This window comes from Macrotis lagotis, chromosome 3, assembly GCF_037893015.1.
Source record: "Macrotis lagotis isolate mMagLag1 chromosome 3, bilby.v1.9.chrom.fasta, whole genome shotgun sequence".
Taxonomy (NCBI): Eukaryota; Metazoa; Chordata; class Mammalia; order Peramelemorphia; family Peramelidae; genus Macrotis; species Macrotis lagotis.
This window is the reverse complement of record NC_133660.1, coordinates 274,266,077-274,287,338: the sequence shown is the minus strand read 5'-3', so window position 1 is coordinate 274,287,338 and position 21,262 is coordinate 274,266,077. Positions and strand designations below refer to the sequence as shown.

Below are 21,262 nucleotides of genomic sequence, written 5' to 3'. Positions count from 1 at the left end.
CCCCTGGAGGGGAGGTCCCAGGGGCTTTTAGTGATGGGACTGGGGGACAGATTCAGCAGCCCCTGGCACCCCTACTCCCCTCTCAGTGCTTCTCTCAGCAGTCGTGCCTACAGGGCTCCCAAACAGCCGACCTTCCCCTCACCATGGACATCGTTGACCCTTTCCAAGCCTTCCCCACCAGGAGCTCTAGGGATTATCATCCCCATTTTGTGGGAGGCGACAGTACCACAGACGTAAAATGACCTCCCTCCAGACAGGAGCAGAGGTGGGGTCCAAGCCCAGGGTCACTGCAGGGGCTGATCCCAGACCACTCCTCAGACTGGCTAGAGATGGTGGGGGTGGAAGTGCGGCCTCGGCTGCGGGGCCTGGCTCTCCCCCCACCCCTCCATGGGGAGCCTGATTCATCTAGAAAAGAGTGCAGCCAACATGCTGCACAATCTAATGCTGCCCATAATTGCTTCTCTGCTGTTTCCCTCATGAGTGATCAAAATCAATTTGTAGCAAATGGGGTTTTCCAGAGCTAGGTGAGGTCTGGCTGCAGGGTCCTGCTTTGCCAGGCCTGGCTCAGCTGGGCAGCCAGGACCAGCCAGAGGGAAGAGCCCCTGAGAGCTGCTCACAGCCCCAAGAGAAGATGGGAAAGGGGACCCTGGCATGGCCCCCCTGTTCGAACTCTGCAGGCTGCCCACCGTCTGCCTTTGAGATCTCCTTGGGAGAATGCATGGGCCTGGGGGTCATCTCTATAGCCTGAGCTATTTGGGGTCGCTCATGTCCGAAGTGATCACCCCAGCCGAGGGCCACCCAGTGAGCTCAGCACCGGAGTGCTGGCTGACCCCCAGTGCCTCCTTGGGGCCTGGCTGAGGGTATTAGAAAGCTAATTTGCCAAACACTAGTCTCAGGATTCTTTTATACTCCTCAGAATTATAATTGAGAACCCCCAAAGAGCTCCTGTTTATGTGGGTTACAGAGATCAATATTTACCGTGTTAGAAATTATAATGTCTTGCTATAAGGACATGGAGAGCCCAGGGTACCCCTTGGGTAGTATATCTGGTGGGTCCTGTGGAGGCCAGGCTGTCCCCTGGGAGTGGGAAGAGCTTCTGATTGCAACAGCAGGAACTTGGGGTATTCTGCCCCCCAGGACTCAAAGGGAAGGTGAAGGATCCTGGCAGAGGATCCTTGCCCCAAGGTAGAATTGCCTTCGTTGAGGTCTAGCAGGTTGCTGCCTCCCTCTGAGGGGTGGGCCAGACCAGCCAGGGAGGGCTCCTGGCTCATGACGTAGCTGTCTTGTGATGCCATCGTTACTGCTGTCTTTGCAGGAAGGATCACCTGGGGATGTTTACCAAAAAGGCGTTTGACCACCTGGGTCCTTTGATCGATGGCTTCAGTCTGATCACCTATGACTATTCTGCTGCAGAGCCGTAAGTAGTGGGTGGAAGCCTGGGGTGGGGGGCTGCTGCTTGGGCTGCCAGAATCCCTCTGCAACTTGTCTGCCCCTGGCCGAACCCTCCCCTGTCTTTGGCACCAGGAGGGTAGCTGCCATCTATGGGAGGTGACAAGAGGTGGCACTGCCAGCTTTCATCCCTTAAGTCCCCTCCCTCCTATGCAGTGGGTGCCAGGCCTGGGATACACGGGCATGGTCCCCCATGATGTGGCACATACTGCTTGAGTGGTGCCCACCAGCTTGGGCGGTTGTGGCCACTGTTTGTCCTTGGGGACCCGAGACCTCTACTGGTGATGGGGTTCTGGTCACTTGGGCAGATGATTTCTGGGCTCGGTATCTGGCACAGACCAGGGCTGTGTCGTGAGGGCCACAATTCTTTTGTGAGATTGGCTCTGGATCCAGAATGGTCTTTTTCAGACTGAGGCCCCTTGACCCCTCTCCCACCCCCCCCAGGAAGCCTTAGAGCAGAATGCATGGGGAGGGTCTCCTGCCTGATGGGCCTTTCACAACTAGGCAGAAGGCTTGAGTACCTTTCTGTGTTTTGTATGTGGAGAGAGATAGCCTTGACTCCACCTGAAACTGGTGGGGGGCGGGGCGGGAAGCATCTGGATTAGAGGAGATAATCTGGGGCAACCCCCCCACGCCCCAAGCCAAAGGCTGATGATGACCAGGGACCAGCCTAGTGAGTGGGTAATACTCAGACAGCATGACCACCAGGATCCCAGCCCAGGGCCCACTCCTTTCTTGTCCTCAGAAACAGAAGAGTTGGACCACCCACTTGAGCTGGCTGGCAGTGGGCCAAGGGGTCAGCCGGAAAGCAAGTGGTGATGCTGACCAGGTATGCCTCCTGCTGGTGAAGACCTGTTTCTTCTCCTACTCGTGTTTTAGGCCTGGCCCAAATGCCCCCTTGTCCTGGATTCGAGATTGCATCGAGATCCTCGATCCAGACTCCAAGTGGCGGGATAAGATTCTACTGGGTCTCAATTTCTATGGCATGGACTTCTCAGCTACCTCAGACTCAAGAGAACCGATCCTTGGAGACAGGTAAGGTCCCTCCACATGGAAGGACTCCCAGGGCTGCTGCCTCCTGGCCCTCACATGGCTGCCGCTGCTTGTCCAGAAGGGAAACCAAGCCCTGCCGAGAGGCTGCTTATGGGCATTCTGCCTGGCTTAACTTGGCATGGCCTGGGGATAGAGCAAGGAGGTTCAGGGGAGTCTCCCCAACAGCCGGCACATGCTGAGCCTGGGGTGAATGACAGACAGACAGACAAGCAGGCAGAGGCTCCTGAAGGGTGGAAGTGGTCCCAGGAGGTAGAGGAGAGGGGGCACAGAGTCGCGACAGAGGTGCCATGTCTGCCAAGCACAAGTTGTTCAGGAGCCATGAGAGGCATGGCCAGTGTTTCTTGTCTTTTTCTTGCTCCCCAAATTCCCTTGGGACGCTCCCCCCTCCCCACCAGGACATGGAGCCCATGTGGTGGGAGGTGATGGCCTGGGCCTCCTGCTCCTGCATGTGTTTGCTTCTGCCTATGGGGAGCTTCGTCTGTTCCCCTGCACTTCTTAAGAAGGACCCAAAGGCTTGAGGAGACCTAGGCAGGGTCACAGAGTCCACTGACATCAGGGTGAGAGGTGTCCCTCCAGAATCAGGGATTGAGTTGTGTTCTGTTGATTATCCAGACATGAGAAAGTATTCATAATGCAGATGGAACTTCAAAGGCTCTTGTGTCTGCATTTTTTCCTGGAAGAATTGTTATTTCCTAGCACCCCACTACTTCCAGGCCCCCCTTTTTCCTTCATTTTTCCCCATGACTTCTCTTGAAGTACTCACCCTTTTGTTCCTACCATATGAATTGTTATTATTTCTCTGGCAGTTTGATTATTTTGATAATAAATTAATTAATAACTTTAGGTAGTATTGTTATTTTTATCCCATTGGCTTTGCCTCCCCATGAGCAATTGCCACTTCTCCAGTTAATTAGGGCTCTATGTAAAGAGGGTTTGGGCTTTGCAGTCTTTATAGTTGCTCTGTGTCTTGGTGATGGCCTCCTAAGTATGCTTTACATGGAGCTGTCTTGAAGGGCATTTCTCTGTCTCCTCTGACTGAATTTTGCTGATAACATTCAGAAATGTTGATCGTTCTGTGAGCTGATATAAGTTAATGATTGTTTAAATGAATTTTTAGTGGATTTCTAGAGTTCTCCAAACTAACTATTATACCGTCTGCGCAAGTGACGACTGTTTTCCTCCTTGCGTCCTCTTGTTTCCTTAGTTTCTCTTTCTTGTCTTCTTGCTTTGGTGTCTTATTTATAGCACCACTTCTGATCACAACGGTGACTTCTAGGTGACTTCACAAAGTTGATTACTCTTGACCCAGGTTGAAAAGGGGGCTCCACCCCCCCTCGTATTTGTGCTGTACCTGGTTGGCTGTGGAGTATGTGCTCTGCGCAGACCACTCTGGGGGCGCCATTATCATGAGACTCTTCTTCCTGCATTCTGTCCTAACCAAAGTCAATTCGCAGTCTAATGGGAGTCTCCATCCAACACAATTTTCCTATTAAAATCTGCCAACTAGGTCTGAAATATCTCTTAATGCGGCATTACCATTGGGAGGTTTGCAAAGTAAGAAGTTTCCTAAACATCAGTTCCAACAATGCATCACGCAGTTAATGACAGGAACACCTTTAACCACATCTGTTGCTCCATCCATTTGCAATGCAAACTAGGAAGGCTTTGACTTCTGAATTAATGGATCACAACAGCGGTGAGACATATGGGCAATTCTCCTTTGACTTCTCTTCAAGTGAGGGGAGGAGGGGAACACTGGAAGTTGCTTCACAGGAGATTTCTGTGGATGGTTCTTAGCACCCCAGAGGCCACTTCTGGCCCCTGAGTGTCTCCTCTTAAAGGAGAATGTTTCCACCGGGTGACCGGCTTCTGATAGATGCAGTCCTGGGGGTTTATCATCCAGGGAGTCTTGGCTTATGAAGAGCATCTGCTTTTCTCTGGAAGTTTATCTTCTTGCCAACACATCCGTGTGCACACTTTGCAAATGAGGTCTTCTTTAATGGTTTCCTACTCAGTAGTCTGCCCTGCTAGCAGTCATCTGCCATGTCCCTGGGTGACAGAGCCGTGATCTTGTATGCGGGGTAGCTTGTCTGGGCCTTCAGGCCGGATGGTTCCTCCACAATTAGCCAAAGGCCTGATGATTCACTCTTTAAAGACTAGAGACCCTCAAGTTAAGCTAGTTGTTGAAAACAATCATAACTGCTCAAATCACTTCAGTTTCTTAAAAGTTGACCAGCTTCATGTTTGTGCATGCATGTCTGCACACACACACACACACACACACACACACACACACACACACACGGCCTGGCTGACTGTGACCACACTCCCCTCTGACCTTGAATCCTTTCGGAGCTACCCCCACTATCAGCCCATGGCCTCCCACCAGCCTCTGGAGATGACAAAGCCTCTATCCTGGGGTCTTGCCCTGGGGCTGAGCAAGGGGAGAACTTTCCTGAAGGGGTGACCAAGGCTTCTTGGGGAGGCTCTGCTCCAGTCTTGGCGCCCACCCTCCACTTGACCTTTCGTCTTTCCTCTGTCCCTTCTTCTGGAGCCCAATGGGTACTAGTCACTGGAGCTATTGGCCTGTTCTGCCTGTCTTTTTTTTCTTTGGGGGACCACAACCTGAAGGTCCTGGACTTGACACCTTTGGAGGGGTTTGGCATCCCATCCCCTCTGCCTTGAGGATCTCCCTTCTGTCCATCTGGGCTCAGGGCATCGTTCTGAGGACGAGGAAGGCAGTAGGGGGCCTTGCCTTGTTGGATGCTGGGGAGGGGACAATATGAGCCACAGTGATAGCTCATTTTTCTGGAGCATTCTACAAATGCTCACTCATTGGAGCCTCACAGTGACCCCACAGGGTAGAAGCTAGTGCTATCCCCATTCTGTACATGAGGAGGTGAAGTGACTTGCCAGGGCCACACAACAAGAAGGGGTCTGAGATCAGATTTGAACTTGGGTCTTCCAGCCTCCCAGCCCCACCCTCTGTCTTCTGGGCTACGTATGGGAGTACTTCACACCCAGACATGACTTAGACCTGAATTCCCCTCCCCAGTCAACATGGGGTCCCTTGAAGCCCCTGCCGCCAGGGTCCTTCAAGGCTTGGCGAGAATGCCCCCTCCTCCATGAAGCCTTCGGTTCACAGCCACGGGAGCAGCCTCTCCCTCCCTCATCCCTCAAAGCATGTTCTGGCACCTTTGGTGCCATTCCATTCACTGGGGGCCAAACACAGTGAGAGCAAAGGCCCACCATCCTTCTCTTGTATCTCCCTTGAGCCTTATGTAGGTGATGACTTGTGGACAAGGGGGAGACTCCGCCCTGAAGCTCAGTCCCCTGTGGCTCTCGTCCAGAACACTTGGCTGTCATCTGTCCTTTCTTGCCTCTGACCCCCTGGTCCTGGGCTCACCACCCATGGAGCTCTGTGACCCACGCTGGCCTTTCCCTCCTCCTAATGGCTGGGGTCAAGATCCCTCAGGCCTGGACTGCGGTTCTGCTTTCCTCCCCACCCCACCCCAGTGTTGGTTGCCAGTGGCATTGCCCCGCTACTTCCTGAGGTCACCAGTGACTTGGACATGAATGAAAAGGCCCTGGGTCCCCGAGTGGGCAAGAGAGGGAGAGTCTTCCTCCATCTGTGAGGTCACCTTGAGGACCAGCAGCCTCTCTCTGCCCCTTCCTCAGCTGGCCCCAGGGAGCCCATCCTCTCTTCTAAGTGATCCATCTATGTAGATGTCATTAGCTTTCAATGAAGCGACACTCGGCTTTTTCTCAGCTCCATCCAATTTGTCTCCAGGAGCTGTCACCAGCCTGAGGCTGCCCTTGTTTGCAGTCCTGGGCTTCCCTCCCTGTTGGCTGGGGGAGGGGATGCTGCTTTGCATTTTCATTTTTCCCTGGACTCACATCATGAATCTTTGATTTGCTTCAATGTGGGGCTGAAGTGGCCGTTTGGATCACCCCTGGGGAGTGGGGGGCAAACTGCTTCCTTTGGTCTGCTCAGAGGCCGTGGGCACATGGGCACTACCAATACCCTGTCAAGGAAACCCACATCATTGCCTATGCTTCTGGTGCTCCCAGTAGCCCCCAGCCCAGGACCAGGGAAGAGTGATGGGTCCCCCACTCCCAACGGCCCAGCTCTCTGGCAGCCTCCCTCAATGAAGATCGCCTTTTGGCCGTGGGAGATTAAATGACTCTATCCTCCTCTCTTAGTCCCCTGAGCAGGCTTGAGGATGCAGGCCTAGCTGAGAGTGGGTCCTTTCCATCTACCACCTCCAGGAAGATCAGTAAAGAGGCTTTCTGGCCTGGGGGTCGCCTCCAGAGAAGCCTGGGCAGGGAAGACCAAGCAGGCCAAGCTGGGTGGATGGCATCCCTCTCTGACTCTCAGCTCTGGGGCAGCCAGGATGGCCTGCCAAGCATGACCAACTGTCTGGAAACCACTCGCCTGGTCCCAGTGCCCATAGAGATACCCCAGGGATTTTGAGAACGAGCGCTTCTTCCCGCCTCTTTCCCAAGGGGACATCTGGAAGCAGCTAGAGATGGCACAGGGTGAGTCCTGGGCTGGCCGGGCCCCCTCCCCTCTCCCCCCTCCCTCATTTCTCATTCAGACAGTAGCCAGGCTTCCTCGGCTTCCTCTGGGCATCTTCGGGACCAGCTTGTTTTAAGATGCAGAGATGGGTCAGTCTGAAGGCCAGCATGGCTGATTCAGAGCAGGGCAGCAACATGGTTGAATCCTGAGGGTCCTTGGAAATTTCAGGCTTCTACCCCTCCATTTGCCAAGCCAGGCAAAGTGCCTTCTCTCCCCTGGGTCCCAGAAGGGCTCACAAATGATGGTCTCCTCCCTCCCAGTCACCAGTCACTGGTCCCCAAAAGAGTAGCTATAGACCCATGGTGAACACCTAAGGTCTCCATCCTCTACTCTTCAACCATCAGCATCAACAAGAACCCGCATCTCTGGAGCCCCTCTGGGGGAACCCCGGAACAAACAGGATAGTGGATGCCCTCCAGGAGGAGGGTGCTTGGGGGAGAACCTGGTAGAGAAGTGCCAGGGAGTCAGGAGGGCAGCCTGGAGAGGAAGCGAGGTGTGGCTGCCTGGGCATCCTCCCTGAGAGGCCCAGCATCCTCTGCCGTTGACTCACTCCCAGCTAGGCTTGCATCCCCAAGCCTGCTCATGGCCAAACGGTGATCTTCACCGAGGGAGGCTACCAGAGAGCCGGCCTTTAGGGAGTGGGGGACCCATCGCTCTTCCCTGGTCCTGGGCTGGGGGCTGCTGGGAGCCCCAGAGGCAGAGGCAATGATGTGGGTTTCCTTGACAGGGTATTGGTGGAGATGTCCGGAGAGCAGGAAGGGGTTCCCTGGCTGGTCAGCCTAGGAAACGGGGTGGGTTTGTTTCCATTGCAGTCCCCCACAAGGGGGCTAGTGGTTTAAATCACTCATCCTTGCGCATCCCCACCCCCACAGCAACCCCTTCCCTCCCACCAACATGGGCCAGCAGGCTCTTAGAAACCAGGCAAAGCTATGCCAGGACCAGGACATGCTGGGCCCTTCATTGACTCTGAGATGGCAGAACAAATGCCCTTGACCCAATTTTCTGGGGGCAGAAGATGAGAGAGGAAGCAGGGGCAGTGCCCAAGGAGGGGCCCTAAACACTTCCTAGATGTGTGACCCTGGACAGTTCACTTCATGCTATCTGTCTCAGTCCCTTCTGTAAAATGAGTTAATAACCACACCTCCCTCCCAGACACCATACTCCCAAATAACTGGTGTCTTGGGGACTCTGAATGGGAAAGGGCTTCACTCTATAAGCACTAGTGGTTATGGTGTCCATCTCCCAGTTGACGTCGCTGTGGCCTGGGTTTCAGGGCAAGATCAGTGGAGGGCCCTGGCCCTCATTGCCGAGACTCTGCTGCTTGCCGGCCCCCAGAGTGCCTCTTGAACCTGCCACATTCTCATTTATTGGTTGACTTTGTACCTTCATCTCTGGTCTCTTGCTCATACTGGCTCATCTCAGTGTCAAGGTCTCCGTGTCTGTGCCACTTTGGGTGGGAGTGGGCACAGGCAGAGCCCTCAGAGGAAGGTGACCAGAGTAGGCACCACCATCCCTGTGACCCCACACTCCCAGACAGCATCCTAGACTGAGAAGCCGAGGCCCTGGGGTCAGTTCACTGCAGCTGCCCAGGGAGGGCTGGATTTCACAGAAGCAGGTGCCAGAGATCTGTATCCCCATGGGCACCTCCCCAGAGACACACACTTGGGACTGCCCTGCCCCATGTCTTCTCACTCCTTGCTTCTGTGTCTCTTCCCTCCAGGATCTGGGCTCTTGCTGGTCTGAGGTTCAGGCCCTTTGGGGGGAGTGTTCAGTGAGGCCAATCCTACCTTTGCTCCAGTCTCCTTGGACAATCTCTGGGACATCTCGGGTGGCACCTATAGTCTGGTGGGGTGGCCTGCAGGGTTTTCCACCAATCCGAGTCCCCAAGACATCAGCTATTTGGGGGTATGGTGTCAGGAAGCCTGGCCTGATAGACCCCAGAAGTGTGTCTGTGGGAGGGGCAATGAGGGGTCTCACCTTGCTTTTCCTGAAGGTCTTCTGCAAACGTCTGTGCAGGAGCCCAGATGCCAACTCAGCAGGGCTGCCTGCCAGGCAGGCAAGCTGGCATAAATAACTCAAGGCCTTAGAGACACATTCTCACTTCAGCTGCCCAAGCAAGGTCTCTGGGCTGAGGACCTGCCAACAACACAAAGGGAGGTGGGGCTGAGATGGCATCAAAGCAGGGGAGGGAAGGCCCTTCCTCCTCCTCCTCCTCCTCCTCCTCCTCCTCCTCCTCCACCTCCTCCTCCTCCTCCTCCTCCTCCTCCTCCACGCAAACACTCAGCAGAAGGCAGACACCCAAGTCTGAGAAAATGAGATCTCCCTTCACTCAAGTGTTCTGACTCTTGTGCCCGTTGTGCTAGATAAGTGGATGCATCATTCTGTGATCAAGGAGGGGTGCTAGGTGGGTGACCTCTGGAGACCAAGTTGGGGCCAGCCACTGCCTAGCACCAAATCACAAGGGGACGGGCCTTCCCTGGCTGCTCCCACTCAGAGACCTTGGCATCAGCTTCCCTGAGGTTCTTGTGTGGCTGTGGAGGAATCCTTAAGCAATCCCCAGTCTGTTGGCATAAGGCCTTTGGAGCTTTGACTTCATTTGTAACTGAGAGTTAGCTCAGAAGGGACCAGTGGAGGGCACTGCCCACCATGCTCCCCAATCTCCTTGGGGCCTGCTGGGCGAGTGTCCACAGCTCCTGAGTATGTCGCCTCTGCTTCATACCATTTCTCTGGGCTCCCAGCTGACCATGTTCTTGTCTGCTTTGTGTGGTCATCCAGACTGGATTAAGGGTGTCCCTCTCGGGCTTATCCCTGTCTACCATACTCCTCATTTCTAATTGAGAGCCCCCCACTCTGTGGTCCTCGAATGGCCCCTGGACTTTAGCTGGCCCCTCATCCTTCATCCCAGCATCTGATCAGCTTAAGTGTCCTTCCCTCCCATATCCTCCTCTCCATTCCCAGCCCCATCTCTGCCCCTGCCTTCAGTCTCTCTAGTCCCATCCTTCCCATTGGTGAGTCCTTGCCCTCCAGTAGCCAAGAAGACCAAAATGACATCATCTGTTGAAGATAGATGACAGTGTGTCCGACTGAGGCTGATCAGACCAGTATGAGCTTGGGATCCTTTACCCCGGGGGGGAACACGGACGGTCCATGGGAACCCCTGGGGTGGGTATTCTGAACTTACAGATGTCATGTTTCCTTTGAGCTGCTTCCAATCTACCCTCCTTCTAGAGCACAGCCCCCTCACTGAGGAGGACATGCCATGCTGGACAGTCCTGGGCCAGGGTCTCCCATGTTCTACAATCAATTCTGAAATTCTCCATTGTCACGCTGTGAGCATTTTGTCTTTGTAAAGCTCAGTCAAGGGGACCCCTTCAGCCTTGGAGGCAGCCTCAGGGACCCTTGCCTCTTGTCTTCAGGCTATCCTGAAGGCTTTCCCAAACCTGATCAAGCTCTCCTGGCTTCCCTCTCTGGATGCATCTGACTCTGTCCCTGAAAGCCCTTTGGTGGCCAAAGGCCATGACCAAGTTAAAGTGACCTTGGGCAAGGAGACCATGGCCCCTCTGTCCTCCGCCCTGGTCAGACACCATCTGGAAGCCTCTTTTCGGCTCTGGGCATCAGAACTGAGGAAAGGCATTGATAAACTGGAAAGCATCCAGAGGAGGGCAGACAGGATAGCTGGTGGAAGCCTTTGAGGATTCGGGCCAGAGCCAAGATGGGCAGCATGGAGAAAAAAGGTCTGGTACTGGATCACTGCTGCCAAGCATTTCAGGAGGAGTGTCCCGGGTGGAATCCCAAGCTGCAGCCACAGGGGGAGAGCTTCTGGGCCGGGATCACAGGGTTGTTGGAGGACCCTCCCAAAGGGCTGCCATGGACTGGCCAGTCCAGACCAGCTCAGAGGGACTGCCCAGACTCACTCCAACAGGGAAGGCCTGTTGCCCCCAGCACAAAGCCCATGAAGAGAAATGTCAATGGTTTATTTGCTTTGCTTAAAAAAAAAAAATGTGACTGTCAGTGTTTTATGAAGGCTCCACTTGAGGTAGAAATTGCCAGAAAGAGGGGCAGCAAGGTGGCGCAGTGGATAGGGTGCCAGTCCTGAAGTCAAGGGGACCCAAGTTCAAATCTGGCCTCAGACATGTAATAATTACCTAGTTGTGTGACCTTGGGCAAGTCACTTAACCCATTGCCTTGCAAAATCCAAGAGAAAGAATCATGAATAGAATTTGTGCCCAGCTATTCAAGCTCAAATAAATCAGCATTCCCATGGGGGGAAGGGACCTGGCTAGGCGGACCCCTGCCCCAAATTCGAGCAGATCCTTTCTGACCTCAGCAGTGGGTCAGCACCTGGAAGAGTGGACAATGCCATGATGACCGACTCATCTCTGCCTCCAGGACACTGGAACTTCTGAAGCTTAGCTTTGTTTTTAAACAGAAGTGTAAAGGATTTCATGCCAAAAGATCATTCTTGACCAGGGTCCTGTTTGAATATATCAGCTGCTGAGGTTCCAAGCTGTTATTCTGTCCTTGATGGTGTCTCTGGGCAGAGTGACCCATGCCCAGGGAAGTAGGGGCAGATCAGAGCCACAACAAGGGTGCCGGGCTGAGGAATGCCAAGGGCAGAAGCGAGGGCCTCCCGATATTCTGAGGACCTCCTTCAGAGGACAAGCTTGAAGCGGTGCTGCCCGCAGAGAAAGCTGCAGGGGTCATCACAGGCAGGGACCATCCTTTATGGGTCACTTACAAAGGGGGTCTCCCTCAAGCTTCACAATCTGGGGGCGAGGTGGGCACTATTAGCAATCTCATTTTACTAAGGAGGAAGTAGAGGCCAGCAGAGGTGAAGCGACCTGCCTGCCCGGGCTCACACAGCTAGGAAGATGCTGTAGCTACCACCTTGGGCGCCACCAGCCTTCCTTTATGCTGCTGGGTCCCTGGCATTTAGCAGATTTTCTCATTGTTGAATTCACAGGAATTGCAGCAAGGGTGTGCTCTAGGCGGTCACGTCAGTGGTCCGCACCATGGAGAACGAGAGGGTCATAGAGAAGGGTCAGTCTCTACTCTTGACCTATCAGGAAACTGAGGCCCCAGCAGCCAGTGTGGTCTGCCTCTTCGTGTCCCAGGGAGCACAAGGTTGCGATGGGCTCTGCCTTATCAGCCTTGAGAGGGGAGGCCCGGGAGAGCTGTGAGAAGAGAAGGCTGAGAGGAGCAATGATGGCATGATGACCGAAAGGTGTCTTCATGGCCCCGCTGCCATGCATGAACTGCTGAACAGTCTCAGAAATGACCCTCACTGCAGGATGGAGACCCTTCCAGAGTTTTTTGTCCCTCCCCAGAATACTGTAGTTCTCCTCTTCTCCCTTCTTCATCATCTCCCCTCACTCAGACAAGAGCCTTCCACCCCTTCTCCTCCTTCAGCCCCGGCTCACTCCTTGCCAAACCCACGCCTCCGCCTGGACCAGCCATCCTATCCCATCCTGCCCTGGCCCGTGGGTCACTCCTCTCTCATTTATTTTCATTCTCTTCCTGTTGCCTGCAAACATGCTCGTCTCCACTTCCTCAAAACAACCTGACCTGACCCGTCCGTCCCCGCCAACTGGCACCCCCCCATGCCTCCTGACTTTTGTGGCTGACCTCCTGGGAAAGACGCCCCCCCAATAAGGGGTGACTGCTGCTTTTCCTTTTTCCTCTCTTCTTTGCCTCACCTTCATCATGCCACTAAACCTTCCTCTCACCTAAGAGACCCCTGATCTCCAACAGCCTTTCCTCCACCTTCCTGACTTCTCTGCAGCCCTCCCGGGCTCTGCTCTCACCCTTTGGTCCCTCCAGCTCATCCTCTTCCTGGGCCCTAGGCTTCCTCTACAACTCCACATAGCATCTCTCCAGCTCCCATGGGCCCCGACCCATCCCCTCTCCTCACAGCCTGGCCCTCACCAACCACAGCAGCCTTCTCCGCCCTCCTCCCCTTCATGCTCTTCACATCGGCTTCCCGGTGGCTCTTCACGCTCAGCCCCCATCTGCCCACTTGCCTCATCTCTGGTCTCTTTCTGGCTCTCTGGCTTCTTCCTGAGGCCGTCCCTCATGGAGCCTCTTTGTCCACAGCCCTTTGCCCGGCATCTCCCCTGTTCAAGGGTGGGGCCTGCTTCATTGTTCTTTGCAGACCCAAAGTTTAGTACCACGTGGTGGCTTCCTAATGACAGGTTGAGGGGGGCTGGGCCACTCTTCATGCTTCACCTTCTTTTTTCCTTGAGTCTCTCCTGGCTTCAGCCACTAAAAAACCTTCCTGCACTCTTTGCCACAACACACTCCTCTGCTCAACCCATGTTGCCCTTGGAGCCCTTGACCTGGCCCACTGGCTTAGCCCCCGGCCGACTCCCCTTGTGGACTCCTTGAGGGGAGGTAGGGAGCTTGTGGGCCTAGACTCTCTGGGGCCCCAGCTCTGAAGGGCCTAGTTGAGATAGCTGAGAATGAGGTCCCAGGTCTCCCATCACACACACACACACACACACACACACACACACACGGTGCCCTCACCATTGCTGTCTCCCCAGGTCTTCATGGCCATGTCTATACATCTGGCCCTAGTCTCTCCCAAGCTCCAGACATTTCTTGCTCACCACTGCCTCCCTCCAGCCCCCTTCCCATGCCAGGCAGCCGTCCCCTGAGTCCTTCTGTGTGAGCCCACAGGAGCGCTCTTCCTCTGGCTGCCATTCCCTTTCCTGCTGCCTTGCCCCACTTTCCGCCTCTCAAGAGGCTTACACACTACCGACACATGGGCATCACTGGAAAGCAAAGCCAACTCAGTGGTTGCCCACCCTGTGCTGCCTGGGGGGCCAGCTCTGGCCCAGGTGCCGTTCTTTCCCATCTCCGGGCCGTTGTTCTGGCTGTCCCTCATGCCTACCCAGCCTTCCCTTCATGCCCCCCCCCATTCTTTGGGAGGCAAGGAGGAAGGGGAACAGGCCCTCATTAACCTCCTATAATGCATAGGCGCCGTGCTCCCATTTGACCCTCAAAATGGTCCTAGGAAGGAGGCTGATAAAACTGAGGCTGAGGAAGGTTACATGGCTTAAGGCCACCCAACTCAGAAGTTGCTGAGGCTGGATTTGAACTCGGGTCTCCCAGAGTCCCTGGCCAGTGCTGTGGGCCCCGGTGGCACCATGTGCTGAGTGATAAAGCCCTTCGGGGCCCAGCCAGCTGCGGGCACCCAACCCCAATTCTTTGGGATCCCCCTGCCTTGTAAGTCAGCATACAAATCTGGATGCATCCAGAGAATCATGGGGTGGTGCAGTCTGTATGTTGTGAGGTCTAATTAACAATTGGCAGTAAAAACGCAATCAGTCCAACTGGACAGGCAATCTCTACCCTAATCACACCACTGCCAGGGCTGGCATCTTAATGAGAAGCACAAATCTGCAGATAATGAGACTGCCCGGGAGGGAGTTAGGATGCCCACTCCTCTTCGGGCAGGGGCCGGTTCACACTTGGCTTGGAGGTCCAGGTCTGCCAGCTGCTGTGAGTCCCTGGACCCTGGAACTGCCATCCCTTATCTGGGGACCCCACAATCATGAGGACAGGCCTTGGGGTCTTTGGTGATGGACAAGAGGGGCTGTCCCCTCACCCTTTCCCAGCCTCCCCCAACAACACCCAGCTGAGGGGGGTGATGAAGGCCTGAACAACGACCAGACAAGGGGCTCTTCTTCGATGGTATGTTTGCCATTTGCTCAGGCCTCATCCCCCCTCAGGAGGGTGTTGCTGTGGCCTCCTCGGACGTCTCCCTCCCTGTGTCCATCCTTCAACTGGCCTATCCAGTTCTAATGCTGAAGCATTTTGTGGGGTTTAGGACTTGGGTGATGAGTACTTTGTCTCCAGGGTCTTCGGGCAGCCTCCCAGGAGCTGCGCTAGTCCCTGACAGAAGGCCTGGTTGGTTGGGAGTGTCTCCACTCTTTCATCTTGTGCTTTTGGACCATAAGCAGGGGCTCATTGGCAGTGGTGAGGACAGTTGACCACTTCTCTCTCCTCAGTGATGACTCCAGGCCATTCTCCGGTAGCTGGGGTCCCTGCTCCCTCAGCTCCCTGGGTAGGAAGTGCTCAGGGCTTCCTGCCGCCCTTTGCCTGCAGTTCAGAGGAAGGTCCTCCCCAGCTGTTGAGCCTGCCTGTCCTGCTTCCTTTCTGTCCTGACTGCTGGGCATCTTTTCTTACAATGGGGACCTGCCATCCAGTAGGGAGATCCCTGAGAAAACAGCATCAAGGGCTTGAGGAGGTCTCACAGGCTCCCCAGGAAGCTCCGCCAAGAGTGGGTCATCATTGTTGTTTATAGTATTGGATATCCAGACTGGACTCCAGAGTGGAATCATGGGCCAGAGGGCCCGATTGCCCTTCTCCCCAATGCATGGCTGGATGCTCCCCTCTTCTGAATGGATCGCCAGGCCAGCCCTGTCCCCACCAGAGCTTCTGCCCCAGCCCATTCCCAGCTTGAGTCGGTTCTCAGGACTTTGCTTTAGCCTGAGGCTGGATAAAGCCCGAGGCCAAAAAGAGCTGTACAGGGGGCTGCTGGGTGGCCCTTCCTGGCTGTGGCACACTGGGCCGGTCAAGGGACCTCCTGGAGAATGAGGCTGGCAATGCAGCCCCCCCCCCCCCGCCAGGCTGTCATGAGGATCCAGGGACAAGAGCTGCCTTTAACCCCTTTGATAGAAACCTCCCAGTGTACTTTCCCTCCTCATTACTGCTGGAGAGCATCTTGTTCTCAGAGATGCTCCTGGTCTGCCTTCTTTCAAGCCTTGGCTACAACTCCAGACTCTGATCTGAACAAAAAAGAGACTTTGGGGAAGATAAAAGTAGACTCTCTCTATTCTGAATCCCAGTCCCAAAAGCTGGTTGGGTCATGGAGCCCCCCCCCCCCCCCCCAGAGCTGCCCAGGAAAAGTTGCATCCCAGTTCCTCCGCCTCAGAACCTCCTGGTGCCTGGTGGCTGTTGGGCACAGTCTCCAAGGCTTCAGAGTCTGGCTGGTGCCCAGGCCTCCACCCCCTGGTGCCTCTCCCTGGCTTTTGCTGCAGAAACTATCCCCTACTCTTTCCTTGGAACATACATTTATTAATTGCCTGCTGCGTGCAGAACTCTGCTCAGGGCTGGTAGAGAAGATCTGATCGGCTGCCTGTCCTCCCCACCAGCTGAGCAAAAGAAAGGCATGGCCCAGGCGGGAGAAAGATGGCACCCAAGGTGGGCATCTCTCCAAAGACTGGGATTCCTCATGTTCAGTGTCCTCAGTCCAACAAAGGGGCAGCAGGATCGGAGGCTTCCAGAGGTTTGGCGTCTCCCTGCCCCTATCCTCAGGGACCACCAGCTTTGAATGGGCTCATTCCTCTGGACTCCCAGGAAGGAGATTGATGGCACCTCTTCCCACTTGTGATTGTTTTATTGGGAGTGAGCAGAGGGAAGATTCAGTCCAGGAACCACGGCAGCTGTCGTGGCCAGGAGGCCGGGCAGGGGTCACGTTCCATTCATGGCTCTTGGTTGTTTCTGCTGCCACCACCAAAGGCAATACCACACTGGGGGCAGCCAAGCCACGATCCCCATTTAAATGACCACGTGGCTGGTGGCATTGGCTCGGGGCTCCCTCTCTGCCACTCTCTTTCTCTTGATCCCTGACTCTCTCCTCCCTCCCCTCCAATAAGAGAATGAAGGAGAATGGGGGTGGCTAAGGTCAGGAGTTGGCTTCCACATTCCCCTGCAGGGGTTGTGTTGCCTTTGCCCTTTCCCCTCTTCCCCCAACTTCCAGACCAACTTAGCAAGGGATTGGAAGCCCCCTGGGTCATCAGCCTCCTCAGGAGCCCCCTCCAGGCACCCCAAAGGGAGGGAGGCAGGGGCAGATATCCTCCACCACACATTGTCCTCCCCTGGTCTTGACCTCCCTGTCTTCAGTTCCCTTTATTTTCTGATTGTCAGTATGCGGCTGGACCAGGGGTTCGGCTGAGGGTGGGGGAGATGTCAGAGACAACTGTGGTTCCTCTAAGTGAGGAAATCACCAGGCTCTAGAAAAGGCTTAAATTTTCATTCATAGGATGCTGCAGAAGTCTGCAGGTGAGGTTCTTTGGAGAAGCTTCAGTAGGAGCAGAGGAGTTAAAAAGGACCAGCCCCAAGCTGGGCTGGTGAGAGGGAGGGAGAGAAACGACCTGAGATGCTGGCTGGGCTTAGATCCTGAAGATCCACCTTCTGTGCCGGGAGGATCAGGGCAGGGGGGACCAGAAAAGGGCTCGGCCTGTGACAGCTAAAAATCACAGATTGACCTTAAATTGTTGAGGGTTAGAATTTGTAGAACCTTAGCTGAAGGCATCAGCCTAACAGGGGGTGAGGGTCCTAGAGATAGTGTAAGGAAATGAGAGCCAGTGCGGAAGCTTGGAGCCCGGAGTTAGAGTCACTGCAGACAGACTGTAGGGTTCACTTCTTGCTGCTAAAGGTTTGCAGGCATTACAGGACTTGTCTCTGCCCAGAACCCCACTTCTCTTTGGGAAATGCTTCATCCTCTCAGTCAGAAGACTTGTGTTGTGTCCAGACCTCAGCAGCTCTCTGGGAGTGCCAGAAGTGGCTGTAAGGAATTGGGGGGTTCCTCAGACCCTGGAACCACCCCCAGGTCTGCAGCTACCAAGCTTCCACCCCGATTTTAGTGAATGGTCACACTTACTGATGTTGCAGTCTGACTTGTTACCAAGTTCCCCTTGGGGCACCCCTCTTCTGCTCTGAGGATAATGTGTTCAGGTGGTCTTCTCAAAGTCCTAAATGATGCCGTCTTTCCAGAACTTGGAGGAGAAGGGAGGACTTCCTTTCTGGCTCCATCTCCTTGGCCACAGGACCTCATCAATTTATTTCAAAAGCTAGTTCAGGTTAGGGTCTTCCTGAGATTGTCCCTATCTCCTTAGTCTCTGCCACCTTCACACCTGGACCAGCTGAGGCAGCCTGAGGAGTCAGAGAGGGAGGAGAAGGCCCTGGAGAGCTGGCTACCCCAGGTTCCCTTCCTAGATGGCAAGATCATGGACCAGGCTTTGGCTAGCTTTGGCTGGACACATGAGCAGGTTGTGTTCTATATGGGCCCACAGCAGCAGAGGCTTTGTGGGGTGTGCACTGTACCCCAGCCCAGGTGAGGCCTGGATCCCCACTGGGGTAGTATCAGGGTCCAGAGAGCAGCCCTGGCCCTCTGACCTTTACCTTTCTTGGGAAAGATTAGTCTGACATCATTTTCTGAATGTCATTTAGGGTAGAGGCCCTGTTGGATGGAAAAGGTCAGTTTGGGGCAGTCACTGGTAGGTGGGCCAGGGCACAGGTGCCTGGGTCGGCAGAGACACTGTGTGTGTGTGGGGGGAGTATCCTCTTGTCCTCTTGGATATTTTGAGGTGCAGGACCAGAGGGCCTCTGGAGGAGGAGGAGGCTGCTCGTGTCAGCATTGGGTTGCTGGTCTGTCAGGGACCCCTGTGCCCTCTCCCAGATCCCCACTCTGCCTGATGCCCTTTGGGGTTTTTCTGGTTTCCTCAGGTACATCCGGGTCCTCAAAGATCACAAGCCCAAGCTGGTCTGGCAGCCGGAGTTTGCAGAGCATTACTTTGAATATAAGAGGTGAGTCCTGAGCCTTAGAGGAGTCTGAGACCCAGAGAGGCCGATGGGAGGAGGACTTGTGGGCAGAGGCCTCCTCCATCCACAGAGGGGGTGGGGTAGGAGAGGGGCCAGAATAGCTGACCCCCACCCTGGGAGAGATGCAGCTGTGGGGCCACCAGGCCCGGGGGCATTCCCCACAACACTCTCCCCTGGCAGTCTGGGCTTCTCTCGGACCCTTGGTGGGCACCAGCCTCAGGCTACCTCTTGTTCTTCAGGTCCTCTCCCAAAGTTCCCCTCCCAAGTCTTCCCTTCTCCAGGAGAAGTGCCCTGGTCCTGGGTCTTACCTACCCTCAGAACCATTTCCAGCTCATCCATGTCCTTCCTCAAATGTAGGACTCTGCTGAAGCCAGCCCTGCAGTTGGGGGTACAGCTGAGCTAGGGCACCTGCAGCTCACCAGAGGGGAGAGAGTGCCATGGGGGGAGGGCCAGCTGGTACCCTGGAAGACAGTCGGCACCAGGTCAGTGGGCCCCAGAGGAGGCCAGGTCTGGCCAGGCCAGAGCCTTGGGATGCTCAGTGGGCACCCAGAGCCCAGTCAGGGGCCATTGGTTCAGGAGGGACCAGGGCCACCCTGGCAGCCTGTCCTTCCATGTCAGCCTTCCCTCCCCTCCTACCAATCCACAGCCTCTCTTCTTGGACAGCTTGGGCAGGAGCAGGGACCAGGGTGCAGGGAGAGAGGGCTTTCCCAGCTCTGCTCCCTCCTCAAATGGTGACAGACCTACCTTTCTAAGATGCCACCACCTCCTATCCTGGCCCTGGGTTTGAGTCCAAGGTCCAGAACACACGTATGATCACTTGAATGGATAAGCTGAAAAATGGCCAGAGAAGGGCAGCTAGGATGGCCGGGGGCTGGAGATCCTTCCCCTGAGGCCCGAGGGAAGGAGGGATTTTGGAGAGAAGAGTGGGGAGAGGGACTGGGCCAGGCAGTGAGCTCTCTGAGCCCCAGGGAAGGCCTGATAAATGGGTCCAGGGGAGGCTGGGTCACTGGGCCTCAGGGCAGATGGGAGCTGTGGTCATCAGGGTGGACCTTGCGTTAGGAAAGTAAGTGTTGAGAACTCCCCTTCCCCTCCCTGCCTTGTCTTTCAGAAGCAAGGGCAAAAAGCATTTTGTCTTCTTCCCGACCCTAAAGGTAGGTGGGTTTGTGTCCCAAAGAGGGCCTGGGGGGGGGGACGCCTGCTGCTGGGGCCCTGTGCGGCCTCAGGGTTCCAGGCTGCGGTCGTGTCCTGGCTGCCTGCCTCCCTGAGACAGCCCTGACATCTGGGAGGAAGACGTGGGGGTGCCCGGGAGGGGGGCAGATGTCGGCCCCATGGGGACGCTGAGGCTCATAGAGTTGGGGTCTCCCAGGAGCGGTGCACCCTTTCCATTCCTCTGTCCCAGGGCAAGGGAGAGGGGCCCCCAAGGGGTGGCTCTAGATCCCGCAGCATGTGTCAGGGCTGCCGGAATCTTGGGGGGTCACAGTGGCTTCTGGGGCCTGCGCTTCTGCCCAGTCTCTGCAGGCCCCTGACCGAGGCTCTGAGCCCTGGGCTCGATCTGGGCACCAAGTGTGAAGGGCAGGACTCCTGTAAAAGCTGCCCCTCAGGGGCAGAGTCCCCACCCTGAGGGTCCTCTCTGACGGGCATTAGATGTGTGCTGGTAGGTGGGGGCTCGGCAGGCCTGAGACCCTGAGCCTGGACTCTGGGTGATGATGGCCTCCTTTCTCAGTCCATTCAGCTGCGACTGGACCTTGCCAAGGAGCTGGGCACCGGCATCGCCATCTGGGAGCTGGGGCAAGGCTTGGACTATTTCTATGACCTGCTCTGAGGCCCAGAGCTGAGCTCCTGCCTCTTCCCTCTCAGCCTGAGCCAGGGATGGGAGATGGGGGGTGGGGGGTGTTTTTAAAGAATCCCTACTTTTGTACAGTGTTGGGGGTGACGGGAACATCTCTGTGGAATACATGCGTCTAGTTCTTTCCTGTCAGCAGTTGGCTCTGGGGTCTCCCTGGGGGCTGTGGGGGGGCGGCGGGGGGGTCCCCTGGGAATGAGCTAAGAGCTCATTAGAGCCGGAGGCTTTTGAAGGGGCGTCTGGGAAGGCTTCTTCCGGGATGGCAGGCCAGCCCTCCTTCAGCACCAGCTCTGTGGGCAGCCCCTGCCCTCAGGCACAGGGTGGGGGGCCTCGAGTCTCAGGATGACCCTCAAGGTTCGGGTGAGTCTGATTGGGCCTCGCTGGGGCTGAGCGTCACCAGGCCCCACCCTTGCCTTACCCCAGGCCTGGGGCGGAAGTCCGGGGGCCCGGTACCCCCGGTGGGACCAGAGAAGATCCTGGCTGGCCACTGAGTGGGGGGACTCCCATGACATCCCAGGCCCCCCCAGCCCAGTTCCATCTCAGCGGGAGCTGTGGGTGCTGCCACTCTGGGGGGGTGCTGGGTGGAGGCTGTCCTTGGCGCTGCAATGGTCCTGGCGGGCTCTGGGGCCCCCTCCCTGTGTCCCGCTGTGTCTGACCCTGAAGGAAATGCAGCCTTGCCAGTGATGGGTGGCCCTGCGCTGTGCACTCTCTCCAAAGCTCCAGATCTA

The 21,262-nt window shown here is 55.7% G+C and overlaps 1 protein-coding gene across 6 annotated transcripts in view; it reads left to right on the top strand.

Annotated features, from left to right (window-relative positions):
- The window catches only part of CHID1 (chitinase domain containing 1), a 67,234-nt gene extending 46,555 nt beyond the window's left edge, over positions 1 to 20,679 (top strand). For 4 of the 6 annotated variants that reach the window (XM_074230765.1, XM_074230763.1, XM_074230762.1 and 1 more), the window contains exons 10-14: positions 1,316 to 1,417; positions 2,329 to 2,484; positions 18,596 to 18,676; positions 19,800 to 19,842; positions 20,415 to 20,679. In XM_074230765.1, coding sequence (XP_074086866.1) covers positions 1,316 to 1,417; positions 2,329 to 2,484; positions 18,596 to 18,676; positions 19,800 to 19,842; positions 20,415 to 20,513 — 481 coding nt within the window. In that variant the 3' untranslated portion in view covers positions 20,514 to 20,679. Of the gene's footprint in view, positions 1 to 1,315; positions 1,418 to 2,328; positions 2,485 to 18,595; positions 18,677 to 19,048; positions 19,174 to 19,799; positions 19,843 to 20,414 lie in introns of all 6 variants that reach the window. The other 2 variants (XR_012477232.1, XM_074230766.1) reach the window with 2 other exon arrangements.
- Positions 20,680 to 21,262: the final 583 nt, after the last annotated feature.